This window comes from Pleurodeles waltl, chromosome 2_1, assembly GCF_031143425.1.
Source record: "Pleurodeles waltl isolate 20211129_DDA chromosome 2_1, aPleWal1.hap1.20221129, whole genome shotgun sequence".
Lineage (NCBI taxonomy): Eukaryota > Metazoa > Chordata > Amphibia > Caudata > Salamandridae > Pleurodeles > Pleurodeles waltl.
The window spans coordinates 111,494,788-111,510,843 of record NC_090438.1 but is presented as its reverse complement, the minus strand read 5'-3'; the positions used below and the strand labels follow the sequence as shown (position 1 = coordinate 111,510,843).

The 16,056-nt window shown below is 42.8% G+C and overlaps 1 protein-coding gene across 2 annotated transcripts in view; it reads right to left on the bottom strand.

Moving 5' to 3' along the window:
• The window catches only part of ATP7A (ATPase copper transporting alpha), a 307,765-nt gene that overhangs the window by 24,813 nt on the left and 266,896 nt on the right, over positions 1–16,056 (bottom strand). For both annotated transcript variants that reach the window (XM_069211097.1, XM_069211107.1), the window contains exon 18: positions 904–1,050. In XM_069211097.1, the coding sequence (XP_069067198.1) occupies positions 904–1,050 (147 nt within the window). The remainder of the gene's footprint in view (positions 1–903; positions 1,051–16,056) is intronic.

The following is a 16,056-nucleotide window of genomic DNA, read 5'->3' as shown; positions in this document are numbered from 1 at the left end:
CCTTGAATTGCCTCCTAGTGATAACGGAGCAATGCACACTGTTGTCCTGTGGGAGAATGTTTCACTTTGGAAAGAGAGGTTCCCAGAAACCGTATGAAAACAAAATATACCTTAAAATGAGACTCTCCAGAAGCCAAGATTTAAACATAGCTCGGATGTCCAGAATACACATTCCATCAACAGAAGTGTGAGAATTTAGGTTTGTATTTTACTTTCTAAACATTGTTTACATTTTAAACTGATAATTTTATTCAATGGACAGAAAGACCATTAAAATTAGATAGCATTACCGTATTTTCTTGAAAGACAAAACCAATAATTGTTCGCTAGAATTACTTGAAAATACCTATTGAATGTGTAGATCTAACACTTAAAAAACTTTCATTCGTATAGCATGTGGATCACTTTTGTACCAATGACTGTTTTAAAATATAAAAAGAACTATATAATGTGTTCGAATGTGCCGCATGACCGAGCTTTCGATTACACATGCAGCATAACGGGCCTTTCCTGGTCAGTTAATTTAGCGAACCCCCTGCCACATTATTCGTGGCCCAGAAACCCAAGACTAGGTCAGCTGCCAGCGTCTGCTTGCTCCTGCCAGAAGTCGGGTTCTTTGCTCCTGTGTCCAAGCCCCCGGATCCCATACACTGCTGCTCCTTCCTACGACTGCCCTGCAGCAGATTTTACGATTTTATCTGCTTTACTCGAGTTCCAGTAGGATGAATGATCATTTACCTGTGAAGTGTGAACAAGCCTGGGATTTGCCAGTCAGGAAAGGAACAAATCGTATTTAATCGGACAACACTGAATCAGTAAACATTTCAATGAATGCCAAGAATAAACATAAGCCTTCCCAAAAAAAATCAAATCACTGTTTCTACCAAATCCAGCTGTAGTTACCATCAAGCGCCACGAGGACAGCGGTGCGGCCCTTCCGCTCGTGCTCCGTCATGAGGATGTCGACGTCGGTTTTCAGGACGAGGCCGTTTCGGTTCATCCACTCACGGTTGCCGATCAGCACCGAGAAGGTCTCGGAAGTCTGGATGACTGAAGAAACCACATTCATCAAAGGCTGATAACTATTCGGAAGTCTGATGCAAAGCACAGCACCCCCCCCCCCCCCCCCCCTCACCCACCCACCACACGGCGTGCGCCACCGACATTGGGATCTAAGCGCTGTACAGGTCACAAAACACAGCTAAGAAGTGGAGTCCACTCAAAACAGGCTGAATGCACAGAGTCTAAATATCTTCACTGGCGACCCTTCACTGTGCTGAGCTGAGGGCCAATGATTAATGTACTTCTCACCTCACTCATTAGGAGCCTCCAGCCTTGGGAGGTGTTCCAAATGACCCATATTTGCATTATACCCCGTCAAAAATATGTTGCCTATTTTGGACCAATGCATCAAAGACAGCTACCCTCCCTTCTGAAGGCTTGTTGAGCAATGAAGTTAAAAAGTATTTATTTTATCAGTTATTTATACAGCTCAAAAATAGTCAAAGAGATCTGAACTTTCACAGCTGCGACACCGTCAGGGTCGAGGTCTGTTTCTGTTCTTATGAAGGCGGAGGTAGGACGTGATAAAGTCCAGATGAGGAAAGCTGGCGGAAGGTGAGATTTGATTGTGGGATGTACAGTACAATTGGGAAAGACTTGATTCACAGGAGGACAGATTTCACTCTGCATTGAACAACCTGAATGTCTGATTAGACCACATTTTATTCACAAGCTCACTCTAACTTCACACTCCGAACATCTAGGATGGAGCATAATCTGTTCTTGTTTGGGGGGTGGGGTGAATTGAGGCAGACAAGATACCACCATACACACCTGGAGACTACAAGGCGCTATGGTAGAAGAAAGGCAATTTAGAGAATCACTGAAGGAATTACAAACAAGGGGCCACATGTATCAAACTTTTTTGCATTCGCAAACGGCGCGAATCGCATAATTCGTCCTTTTGCGAATGCAAAAATGCCTTCCGAGATGTATGAAAGGCATTCGCTGTGCAATTTTAAAGACTCGCTAAAATAGCAATTCCTTAAAACTGCGACCCCATTTAGAGAATCACAAATTGTGATTCTCTAAATAGGAAATCACAAATAGGGAATTCCTATTTGCGATTTCCAAAGCACATGTATCCAATGCAAATTGGGCATTTAGGAAATGCAATTACCACCAAATCCAATTTGGTGGTAACCATGTGCAATTTTTAAAAATGCATTAGAAATGCGTTTAAAAAAATGACATGTAGTGCACACATGCCCCTAGGCATGTGTGTGCTTCACATGTCCGCAAATATTTTTTGGGGTGCATCAGAGGGGGCCTTAGGCCCCCAGAACCCTGGGGTGTGCATTACCTATTTTGCGAATTTCTAACTGGAATTCGCAAATTGGGAAATGCAAAACCATTCGCACCTATGGGCCGACAGACCCATAAGGATGAATGGAGTCCCATTATCTGATTGCGATTCGGTAATATCGATTGCGAATTTTAAGAAATCGCTATTACTGAATCGCAAATTTCATACATCCCATTTTGCATTTCTTAAATAGCGATTTCTTAAAATTCGCTATTTAAGAAATGCAAAACGGATCTTTGATACATCTGGCCGCAATGATAAGGATGTTTACTTAGACAAGCACATTTGATCGTTATGCCCTGAACAACACTGGAAACCCCGAACCGCCCTTTATCACTAGAAGAGATTAGAGATGCCCAAAGAAATGGCACGAGGAAGGGTCACAGAGGCGGACTGCTTGCCCACAGAAGTTAACATCACGTATGCAGACATACTGGTAACACGTCTGGTGTCAGTATATTCCACTGCCTTACAGCTGGGAGGACTAATAGGGGACACTAAGGAGCTCTAATAACCTCCTTTCCCAATCCAGATCGCAACCCTCTAAATATACAAACCTCTATACTTCCTGAATCCCAACTAAAAGATACTTAGGAAAACCTCAGCTTACTGCATTGCTCCCCACACTACACATGCATAAATACCAGAAGGGTTCTATCCTGGGATGTAATACACCCTTTAACATTATACATCTTTTCAAGGGATTAGATGAAATACCACATGATAACGAAAATGCAAGGATACTATCCAATAACCTGGAAAAAGTGCTTGATATGTTAAGCTGGCCATGCTTGCTCGCTGATCTCCACAAGTTAAGTTGGGGAAATAAATAATTGAACTGGGTGCCCATGGTATGCACCAATGGCTATAGATAAAATGGGAAAGAGAGTATCAGTTGCACAGTGTGTGTGGGGATGCACCGGACAGGGATGTCCCCTGTCACCAATGCTTTATGCACTAGCAATGGAACTCTGCCCAATATATTATAAACTGAGGACAGGGACATACCTTCGTTTGTTGAATTACACATTATATGCCTGTATGCGGATGCCTTTTTACTGTACATTACAGATGGGAAAGATGATCTAGGGGCCACTGTGGAAGCCCTAGAAGAATTTGACAGGGTATCTGAAAAATATGTGCATTCCTAGATAAACCACATGAGCATAACATGCTCTGGCAAATAGCCTTATCTTGACATACACTGGGAGCACAGCACTTTTATATACTTGGGAGCATGCAAATATGTGGGAGAAGACATTGCTAGGGATCTTTGGGACAACATTGCTGTCACTAAAGGGGTCCATAAATTCTAGAAATCACTCCCTTTATCAGTTATGGGCAGAATATCACTGTCCAATATGGTAATGCTTCCAAGATTACTGAACTTCTAAATTCTTGTTAACATGTGGTTATAGATGTCAGGCTCACTCTTTAAAAAAATTGGATAACATGCTGACAGACTTGACATGGGTCTGGCAGACACGAGGTGGGACTAGATACATTGAAAAGCTTGATGTCAGAGCGTAAGTTGGCTGCCTTTGACTTTGAACTGTATTTTCTAGTTGCACAAAATCAGCAGGTTACCAGATGTCTGGGTGGAGTAAATGTGCATGAGATGGGGAGACTTGTGGTTTGACAGTTAGTTGGAGTACTAAAAGACTTAAATATAAGTGGAGGACCAGTGCACAGCGAACATCCTTATTTACTTTGAGCTACTCTGAAATGTTGGAGAGATGTATACAGAACATTAACTCTACCAGATCTTATGTTCAAGGCTTGCCATTAGTGGTGTTCTTAGACCACATATACGTTTTGGTCCAAACAGTTGGTGTCTTGGACAAAGGTGGACCCTACTGATTATAGATTACTCATCGAGTGAGTTATTGTTCATAAAAGGCCCGACTGGAACACATGACCTTCCAGATGGTCAATTCTTACCATGTGGCTCATCAGAAGTATGATAAGAGAGTACCGGGGTAACGGAGATACAGAATCCCAAACTCATTAAGTTCTGCAACTTTTAGTCACACTAGGTGAGGGCTGAAAATCCATAGCCTGGTTCTATAGAGTGCTCCTCGCAATGACAAAAACAAATTATTGGGTCTCAGACAAGAATGGGAGCATACTATGTGAAGGGAAGTTGCAGAATGGGTAATAACTCTTACCATGAAGACCACATTGATGAGTCAAAGACAATAACTAGTAGCTGACTTGTAGGTGACTGATCTGAGCAGATTCTGGTAAAGCACTCACCCTAATGTGTACGTCATTACTATTTCCTTTATTTGCAATAATATCGTCTATAAGGTAAACGCTCCTAAATAGAACCTAGGGTCCGTTCAGAGCTAATTTTCTTTAAACTGTCAATATGTGACAAGTGACAGAGACTCTGAGATAACTTGGAATCCCATCTAGACTGAGGGTGTCACTACCATGAATACTAGTGATGGAGATGCAAAGGTTAGAAAGGATGTGAAAGATAATACAGATCTCCAAATTCCACAGATTTTGTTCTCAGACGGAGGGGGTAATTTCCACATATAGAAACAACGGTAATGAATAGGCTAATCTGAACAGCCACAAAAATTTCATTTTCATTCAAGAATTATGAAAAAAATAACTACGGGCTGACCAAACACTAGACCAATACGTGCTCCTATGTTTGCAATGTAGCACTAATGGTGGCCGGACGTGAAATCATACAGACGTGGGGGAGCGCCATCACCCAGAGAGTAGACAGATGGGAAGCCAATATGGACTGGTAGATGCGAGCGGAAGAGAAGATATATACAGCCCGAGCACGCCCCAGCAATTTAACCAAAGTGTGGGGTTCACGGAAGGGCATGGCGGACAAAATATTTCAGAGGTCCACTCCTGAACCAGCCGGATATGCAGCAGAATATGGAGAGAGAAGGGATGGATGCAATTGATGAATATGGGGTAATGAAGATAAGGATGTAGCTTTTGGGACAATTAGCCAAACTCCTGGGAGATGTGGCATACGAAGAGGTTGAAACGCGATTCTGGATAAGAATGTTGGCCATGTAACGCTGTCTAGGCGGAGGGGTAGGACTGTTGTTTGTTCAGTGTTATTGAACGTAATGGAATGTAAAGCTTGAATAAAACAGGCTTACAAAATTAAAATAACTGTAGAAGTGAAGCCATGCAGTCTAGAAGTTGAAATGTATGCAAGACTAAAGATGTAAACATTCAGAAGATGTTACGATTCAGTTTTTATTGAAAAAGATATATCTGCAACGTACAGGCACAAAACTTTCCTTAAAAAGGAAGATAGATACCCAACCTCACTGATATTTTGAGTCTGCCCCACCTAAAATATATAGACTTGCTACGTTCGTAGTATTCTTTATAAAGGGGTTTCCTATTTATATCCATGAACCATTTTTTTATGGCAATGGTCTTTGTTTTTTTCCAGTTAAAGAATTTATCACTGCCCACAGTTTCGGGTAACGTTGTTATACAAACATCCGTGCAACCTAAGGTGAATGTGCATAATGGGAAAGACAATTAAAAAGCTGTGTTCTTCTGTCCACCAAGTTTAGTGTTAATACAGGAAACAGTTTTCACCCTTTCTCAAGCTACACACGCGGCTCTATCACTCCCTCAACGTGGGCAGCTATCCAGGAACACAGTAGACCTCATCAACTCCACACATCGGAAGCCACCAGCCGCGCCTCATTATCAGCTACTGTTCAAGCATAACTGAAATCTTTTGTACTTAATCCCTTAGATGCCTACTTAGGGTCCTTCTGAGCCTTCAAATTACTGCCCAGCCTTCTTTACCTTTAACCTCTTAAATGCCTTGATGTAAGATCTCACGAGGTCAGTTTTGAATGCCACCCTAGATTATTAGAGCAGGATTGTGAAGCCTGTAACTTTAGTGCTGTTGTGACACATACTATTTGTTATAAAGACGAAACGTAGAAGATTTGCTCGTAGTCTTTATTCAGAGTCTCCACTTTCCACTTCCTTCAGCTCCCCTGTCACCATTTGACCCCACTGTTCACTTAACATTTTAAAATAGGCTGCAGAAGAAATACTCTGTTGAATATATATAAGTGGCTGGTACATTATAACACAATTCTCTCATATGGCTTGAAGACTGTAGCCTATGGGCTCTGCCCCAAGATTGATCACATTCTGTTTGTTGGCTGCTCCAAGGTTCTTTCACTTTTTAAATTTCTTCCATTTTTTTTTGCTTAGGTGCTTAGTGGACCAATAGACTTTCTACACAATTTCAAATTTGGTGACCTTCCTCAACTTCTAGCCGTGGAAACTTTAAAGAGGAAATAATCATAACATGAGCACTGAAGCCTTCCAGGCATGAGCTAAAATGTTGGAGTCAAGGAAATAGCACAGACATAGGCTACCTCTTGAAAACAAATGCCTTTGAGCTAGCCAGCCATAAGCTGAAGGTATGTCAACATGTCCAAAGGTCACATCTAGTGTATCATATCTGCTGCATTACATTTATTTAAGTCTAATTATTAAGAGTGGGTATGATGCTGCAGCTCTGGGCTATGGGATGGGAACTGTATAAACAACCCTAGCTTGCGCCTTTATCTGATTGGGGAAAACAAATGCAGAGGGTGCAGTCCAAAATAAGACAATGACTTGATCAGTGGCACTGATAACAGAGAAATTGCTGGAGATGCAAATCGCCACAACTAGGAAACCCACACATTTTTATGGACTAGTGGAAGGAGGTGAAATCCAGGATGAGTCTAGCTCCAGGAACTAGTAGTACAATGCTGTCAACCAACGAGTTTCTATTCAAAATAGCATCATCTAAGGTATGAAATATGCTATGGCTACTATGGGGAACAATGACAGACAAAATATAACTTTGAGAAACTGGAAGACTTAATTCACACCATTCACTGAGATGCAGCACATGTACATGGGCCAGCTTAGTGCAAGTTTAAAATTAAACTTTCAAACTAAGAGGCCAAGCTGCTTTATTTTACATAATCAAGAAATAAATATTGGACTTATATGATAAGTGAAGATATACTGAATGTATACTGCATAGATAAGGCATTTTAACACAAATGTAAAATCGGTCTTTCTGTATGGAGCAGATTCTTGGAGGACTACAGTGACCACCACCAACTAAGGCCAGACATTCATCAACACCTACCTTAGGAACATCCTCCAAATCTGCTGGCCAAACACCATCAGCAACAACTACCTATGGCAGCAGACTTTCCAACTCCCTGCTCATGAATAAATCATGAAAAGGTGATGGGGCTGGATAGCTCACACCCTCCGCAAGCCTGCATCAAACACCACCAGGCAAGCACTGACCTGGAACCCTCAAAGGAAAAAAGGAACGCCAAGAAACACCTGGCGCAGAGGCCTCAAGGCTGACTGCAAGGAGATGGGTTACACCTGGAATTGGATTGAAATAAAAGCCCAGGACAGAGGTGGCTGGAAAGTCCTGGGTGATGTCCGATAGCCTAGCAGGAGTAGTAGGCATAATTTAGTATACTGCATATTGGTCACTATAGAATTAATCATGAGCTGTTAATATACTGGTAGCACAGGTTCCACCTGAGAGGAAGGGGCTGGTCTCTTAACAGCAACTACCTAACCAGAAGATGCTGTTCTCAGAAAGGGACATGCTGGAATAGCGTTCATGTCTGAAGGCTATCTTTGCATGGAATCTGTACTTGGTGGTCATCTTAGAATGGATTCCCACTAAAGAGGTAAACTGTGGCTTCCCATTTGCAGCCTTCCCTGTCATTGGAAAAGAGCCATAAAAACATGTAACTTTTAATCTGGATACAAGCTATAGGAAAGACTAAATAGCTAGTACTTGGATTGCTAAAACAGTTCTGCATTTGAGTTAAGAACAATATAATCTTTTTTGTTGTGCTATAAAATTCTTGATACTATTGTATATAAGCTAGTACATGAACATTATGGATCCTATTTGATGAGATGTACACCTTTGACCTTAATAAATCTATTAGGAAAAAAGATATTAAGGGTCACGTGATTTAGAAAACTTCAGTGTTATGAATCTATTCCCACGAAGCAGAGCTAACAGGCTCAGAAGGTGTTAGAAATGGGGTTTTTGGTTGGCAGTCAGGTTACCCTCTGTCCAAGCAAGAACCCTCACTCTAGTCAGGGTAAGTCACACACAATCCAAAATTATCCTGTGCCCAACTTCTGGTAGCTTGGCACGAGCAGTCAGGCTTAACTTAGAAGGCAATGTGTAAAGTATTTGTGCAATAAATCATAGGATAACACCATATAGCACCACAAAAATACACCACACAGGGTTTAGAAAAATATATAATATTTATCTGGATAATTGCAGGTCAAAACGAATAAAGATGCAATGTGAAATTGTAGAGCTATCACTGAGAAGTGATATAAAGTGTCTTAAGTCTTTAAAAAGCAAACAAAGTCTCTTTCAAGCACAAAGTACCTGGTTTAAAGTGGAAAATCTCCACAAAGGGCCGCAGAAGAAGAGGTACGTGGAAAAAGGGTGTGTGCGTCGATTTCTCCTCTGCACACACGGACTTGCGTCGTTATTTTTCACGCAGGGAAGTCGTGCGTCGTTTTCCGGCACGCAGACAGTCTCTTTCTGTGGGTCGCGGGATTACCAGATGTCCCGGGGTCTGTGCGTGGATTCTCCTGCTTGTTTCCCGGCTGCGCGTCGTTCCGCGGGGGTGTGGGTCGAAGTTTCGCTCTCACGGCAGGCGTCGCGTCGATTTCCCCTCTGGAAGTCGGGCGGCGTTGTCCTTGCGGGGCCGTGCATCGAAGTTACGGTCGCCCCAAAGGCGTCGCGTCGATCAGCGTCGGTGTGCAGCGTTTTTCTCGTCGCGGAGCAAGCTGTGTGTCGAAATTTTCGGCGCACGAAGAGTCCAAATGAAAAAGAGAAGTCTTTTTGGTCCTGAGACTTCAGGGAACAGGAGGCAAGCTCTATCCAAGCCCTTGGAGAGCACTTTTACAGCCAGACAAGAGTTCAGCAAGGCAGCAGGGCAACAGCAAGGCAGCAGTCCTTTGTAGAAAGCAGTCAGGTGAGTCCTTTAGGCAGCCAGGCAGTTCTTCTTGGCAGGATGCAGGTTCTGGTTCAGGTTTCTTCTCCAGCAAGTGTCTGATGAGGTAGGGCAGAGGCCCTGTTTTATACCCAAATGTGCCTTTGAAGTGGGGGAGACTTCAAAGAGTGGCTAAGAAGTGCACCAGGTTCCCTTTCAGTTCAATCCTGTTTCCAGGGTACCAGTAGGGGGTGTGGCAGTCCTTTGTGTGAGAGCAGGCCCTCCACCCTCCCAGCCCAGGAAGACCCATTCAAAATGCAGATGTATGCAAGTGAGGCTGAGTACCCTGTGTTTGGGGTGTGTCTGAGTGAATGCAAAAGGAGCTGTCAACCAAGCCCAGCCAGACGTGGATTGTAAGGCACAGAAAGATTTAAGTGCCAAGAAATGCTCACTTTCTAAAAGTGGCACTTCTAGAATAGTAATATCAAATCCAACTTCACCAGTCAGCAGGATTTGATATTACCATTCTGGCCATACTAAATATGACCTTCCTACTCCTTTCAGATCAGCAGCTACCACTTCAATACTGTATGAGGGCAGCCCCAATGTTAGTCTATAAAGGGAGCAGGCCTCACAGTAGTGCAAAAACGAATTTAGGAGTTTTACACTACCAGGACATGTAAACTACACAGGTACATGTCCTGCCTTTCACCCACACAGCACCCTGCTCTAGGGATTACCTATGGCACACATTAGAGGTGACTTATATGTGGAAAAAGGGGAGGTTTAGGCTTGGCAAGTACTTTTAAATGCCAAGTCGAGGTGACAGTGAAACTGCACACACACAGGCCTTGCAATGGTAGGCCTGAGACAAGGTAAAGGGGCTACTTAAGTGGGTGGCACAACCAGTGCTGCAGGTCCACTAGTAGCATTTAATCAACAGGCCCTAGGCACATATAGTGCACATTACTAGGGACTTATAAGTAGATTAAAAAGTCCAATCAGGTATGATCCAAGGTTACCATGTTTAAAGGGAGAGAGCATTTGCACTTTAGCACTAGTTAGCAGTGATAAAGTGCGCAGAGTCTAAAAGCCAGCAAAAACAGTGTCCAAAAAGTAGAGGGAGGCAGACAAAGAGTTAGGGGTGACCACCCCAAGGCTGTCAGGTCTAACAGAAGGGAACAAAGTAGAATAAAGAATCTGTCTGTAGCCAATGATCATGGCCCTCTTCTATATCCACATCTCATGTATGCAGAAAGGCTATTTAGCTTTCACTGTAAATGTTACACACAGTAAATTTAAAAGGAAAATGACATTCAAAGTGTATTTGGGCAGTACGTAGCTTAAAAAGGAACAGGGTGTGAAGGTGACGCCAGCAATTCAGTTTGCCTGTGCTTGGTTTGGCCTAAGTAGAACATGAAATTGGTCACAGCATGAACGTACCTTCTAAGTGAAAAGAAACAAGCCACACTGTGAATGTCAGTTGTGTGCCAAGGTGGCACTAGTACAAACATCCATAAGCACGAGTCCAGGCTAGGTATATTTGAAAAACACCCAATTTCTTGATTGAGCACATAATTCAACATCCGTAGAGCTCATTCCAAGTGCCCAAACAACCATGTTATGCACATAAGTCACATTGGGCCAGATGTACGAAGCAGTTTTCAAGTCGCAAACGGTGAATCAGCCCGTTTCCGACTTGAAAATGCTATTTGGGATGTACAAAGCCCAAACTGCCATCCGGTAACTTGTTACCAAATCGCAGTTTGGGTTTTGCGATTTGGTATTAGGAAGGGGCGTGACAAGGGCGCTCCGTCCTAATACCGAATCCAGATGGTATGTATGATTGTTTTGTGACCAAAAATGCGGTCCCAAAACAATCGCAGTTAGCACCAGTTTCAAACTGTTGCTAACCCATTCGCAAACGGGAAGGGGTCCCCACGGGACCCCTTCCCCTTTGTGAATGGTGGCGAAAAAATGAAAAGAAAACTTTTTGATTTTGAAATGCATCTCGTTTTCCTTTAAGGAAAACGGGCTGCATTAAAAAAAAAAAAAACTGCTTTATTTAAAAGCAAATTCAGACATGGTGGTCTGCCGTCTCCAGCAGGTCACCATCCCTATGAGGGCGGCCATTCCCAATGGGGTCGCAAATTGCGACCTACCCCATGAATATTCATGATGTAGGTCATTTGCGACCCCATTGGGAATCGCAAACAGTGTCATTGTCACTGTTGTACATCCGGTTTTGAGGACTCACAATTTGCGAGTCGCAAAACCTGATTTTTGTACATGTGTCCCATTCTCCCCTATTTCCGTTCTAGGCTTTTTTGGGGTTTAATCGAAAGGAGAATGACTAGTAACACAACTGTATCTCTCTCTGACTGGAAGCAACATCATTTATCCAACCTTTCTTTTCAAGTGTTGGTCTAACACCAAAGATGTACCTAGTCCAAGTCTACATTACCAATAGGAAGTCAAAGTATCAACTCCACACCAGTGGGACACAAAGCTCTTCTACAACTTTTGCTCTACAAATCTTCAGTTACCTCCTCACTGCAACTACATCAAGAGGAAATCAAACCACAGTAACTTTCTAGTACCCAAAGACACCCAACAAATGCACTGTTCTTATCGGGTTTCTATATAAAAAATAAAAAAAAATGGAGATTTGGAGAAGTATACCAAACAAGTGCCACAAATTACAACTGCTGAGTAATTTAAATCTCAATCTAACGACTTTAACCTCCTGCCATGAATTACTAAACTACCAACTCCTCTGATCACTTCATCTTAAACCCTCAGTCTCCCTCGTCGTAATGTTACTGCTCATCTTCTCTCCAATTATAAGCGCCTCTTCTTCAGCCAAGCCTCTAGTCAGCTGCCCCGCCTTCTCGCTCCACCGTAAATGTGTTGAACATACTGCTAGTGACTTTGTATCTTACTTCTCAAAACCATTAGGAAGTCTCTTGGCACTCTCCTCATTGGTCCTCCTCTGCTTTCATATAACCCACCCTCCTCCATTAAAGACATGTGGCTACCTATCTACTTTGCTCAAGCATAAAGCAATATTCATTTGGATTTGCATTATAAAGCATTCTGTACATCTGTGCCGCACAGCATTTGGACAATGTGCCCATTAAAAAGCTGCTTTTGGCCTTTGACAGCCTATGCAACTTTAAGCACTTATGGTAATTTAAGTATAATGCAAACAGGCGTGCCCCTTCGTGTTCCATATTTCAGATCAAAATAACTGGAGAAGACCAGAATTGGATGCAATTTACTCAAAACTCACTATATTTTTAGTAGTGTATTAAGCTAACACAAACAGGACAGAGGAGCAGTGGCTCCTAGACTGACACAAATTGCTTTATCACTCATATTTGTAGAAGAGTCCAATTTTCAAGCACATATGACTTTGCCTATCTTGGTAATGGTACAAAGCTGAAGAGGTCCTCCTGAAACACTTGACCACATCAATGAAACAGTCTCGCTAGAAGCTGCGGCTAACCCTAGTTCTTTCTGCATTCAGTTCAAAGCCCATCTGATAAATCTGGTGTGAAAAATTAGGTTTCTGGTTGACTGAGGTGTGAGCACTGGTCATGCAGCAACCACAATCCTTGTCAGGGTGAGGAACATGCCAACCCTAAATTACCTGTGCTCAACTTTCTGGTAGCTTGGCACAGAACAGTCTGGGTAACCAAGAGGCAACGTTTAAAGAATTTGCGCAACACTTCAAACAAAAAAAACTGAAAAACATCACATAAAAAGGATTCCACATCAAGTTATAAAAATAAAACGTTATTTAATAAATAATACAAGAGCAAAATGACGAAACTTCAATCAGCAGAACTGGAGATATTCAGTTTTTTTGATTTTAGTGAAAATAGAGGCGAAAAGCACAAATGGCAACTGTGAGTATCTGGTTGTGCCAAAGAAAGTCACAAGTTCAGCTGACCACGATGAAGCCTGGGCCGGCTACAGGGACCCAGTTAGGCCTGCTGAACACAGCATCTTAAATGCTGGTTTACAGAGAGTTGCAAGCATCTGTGTTGAAGATGCGTTGCACAGCTGAAATGATGCATCAGTTCCGAGATGCAGCGGGGGCCTGTGATCCGAGGGCCAGCATCATTGTCGAGGATCCCGTTGAGGAGGCTTGTGATGCGAAGTCTGGCATCAAGGGTGTGGCGCACAGTCTGGGTGATGCGCCTGTTCCGAGGAGCTGGAAGGCTGCATTGCGTATTCTGGCGTTGTCATAGAGGCTGCCATTGACGAGAGATGCAAGGGCCTGTGCCGAGAATGCACTGCACACTGGGGCTTCTGATGAGGCTGCAAAGGCAATGTGGGTCTTTGCGAAAGACCCAATTCACACAGAGGCAGAGATGCGTTGGTTCTACTCGCGTGTGTGCAGCAGAGGATATGCGTCTGTTCTGCTAGATCCACAGGCTGGTAGAGTACTTTAAGACCACTTCGCAGGGTCCAGGACTGGGAAATCACCAGTTGGCAGGGTAGAGTCACAGATGGCAGAACCTAGGTGCAGATGTAAGGTTTTTGGAAGCCTGTTATGTCGCTAAGGCTTAAGATTAGGAGATCAGCCAACCAGCCCTTGGAGTCGCTCTGGGTTTTGGGTTCAAGAGATGCAGGTCTAGTCCTTCTCACGCAGGCAATAGGTCAGTAGGGCAGCAGTCCAGTAGAGTGCAGTCCGTATAGCAACACAGCAGCCCTTTTTCCTGGCAGAGTATTCACAGTTCCAGAAGTAAACTGAAGAATTGATGTCTGAGGTTCAGTATTTATACCCACCTGCGCCTTTGAAGCAGGCAGGTGCCCTGCCTTCTCGGCTCCAGACTATCTACAGAGGGTATGCAGCCCTGTGTGTGGAGATAGGATACAGCCTATTTAACTGTAAGTGGGTGTGGGCCCAGCTCCTCCCTCCCATCTTGCCATTGATGGCCAATCCAGTTACGCATAAGCTCCCCACTGTGTGTGGCTGTCTAGGAGGAATACACAAAGCCCAATTATCACCCACATCTAGACATGTGACCTAGAGACAGGCTGTAGGTATCAAATGGCTAGGAAAAGAAAATGGCAACTTTTTGAAAGTGGCATTTTCAAAATTGTAATTTAAAATCAGACTTCACAATAAGTTCTGGTTAGACATTTCAATTCCTTAGACACCAAGCATGAACCTGTTTTCTGTTGGGAAATTACACTTATAAAAGGTAATGTTATCCTACGGAAGAGCTTGGCCTTGCAGTAGTGAAAACAAATCTAAGAGTTTTAGGTATAGGTCCTACTTTTTAAATACAATGCACCCTGCCGTCTAGGCTATCCATGGCCTAGCCTAGTGAACTCATATGTATTAAAAAGGAAAGTTTGGGCCTGGCAAAATGTTTACTTTGCCAGGCAGAAATGGCAGTTTAGAACTGTACACACACAGAGACTGCAATGTCAGGCCTGAGGCATGTTTAAAGTGCTACTTAAGTGGGTGGCACAATCAGTGCCCCAGGCCCACTAGTAGCATTTAATTTACAGGCCCTGGGCACATGTAGTGCCACTTTACTAGGGACCTGCAAGTAGTTTAAATATGCCAATTGGATATTAACCAATCTAACAGATTTGAAAAAGAGAGTACAAGCACTTTTTGTATGACCTATTGTCAAGCCTTCAACCTGTAAACCTCAAACTATTTCTATAAGTATGAATTATTTATCTTTAAACAGATATCATCAGCAGCTGTATATGTAACTATGGCTCGGAATTTTGCACAGGATTTCTGTTCGAAATGCTCACTTTAGAAAGGATCTGGCACACAATGCCCTTTTTAGAAGTGACTATATGGTAGGAACTTTCGGGAAACAATCAAGGTTTCTGTAACCAGTTTGCAAGGGTCACAAAGAGTTTCTTATCATGTCTAACCTATCATGGAGTCCAAGAATTGCTTGATTGAAGATAATTTGTTCTTTCTGAGTAGGGACAGACATGCTACATAAGGCTCTAATGTCACATTCAAGTGAGACAACTGCTGATGCTGGGCAACTCTGGAAGAGACACCTTCTCCAAGCAACACATTTGATATTTGAAATTATTATTTTCAAATATAAGATTGCATTTACGGATTACTACTCAATCTAGTATTCGGTAACACCATGTGTAGTATAGTGCTTGTTGTGGAAGACTGGAAACGCAACAGAATCTTGATTAACTTGCTGAGTTAAGTAAATGGACATTTATTTAGCATACTGTACATGCCATGTCTATCAGCACTGTTCAACTCAACGCTGACCAGCTGGAGGTAGTTTTGATGGTTGTGACTAGTTAAGCAAATAGACGTGTTTTTAAACTATTCGTAAAATTTTGGAAAAACTAGTTTCATATCAGATTCCATTGAACTACACCTCAAATTTTGGCCCCCTGCGAGAAGAGTTCACATTCATCCCTGCACCACACCTGATCATGGCCGACAGCTGAAATGTGCAGGTTAAAGATTGCTTTTTGGAAGATCAGAGAATCCTACATGTCTGAAAATGTTGTATTTTGCCATATAGGTAATGTGGAGCAGTTCCATAAATACAGTGATTGGGAAGGCACAGGTAGACTGGATCAACTCTCTAGTCATAGCCTATCACCAGACTGCCTACATAATGAGATGTGATGGGAGTACATCAGACTTACAGCAAC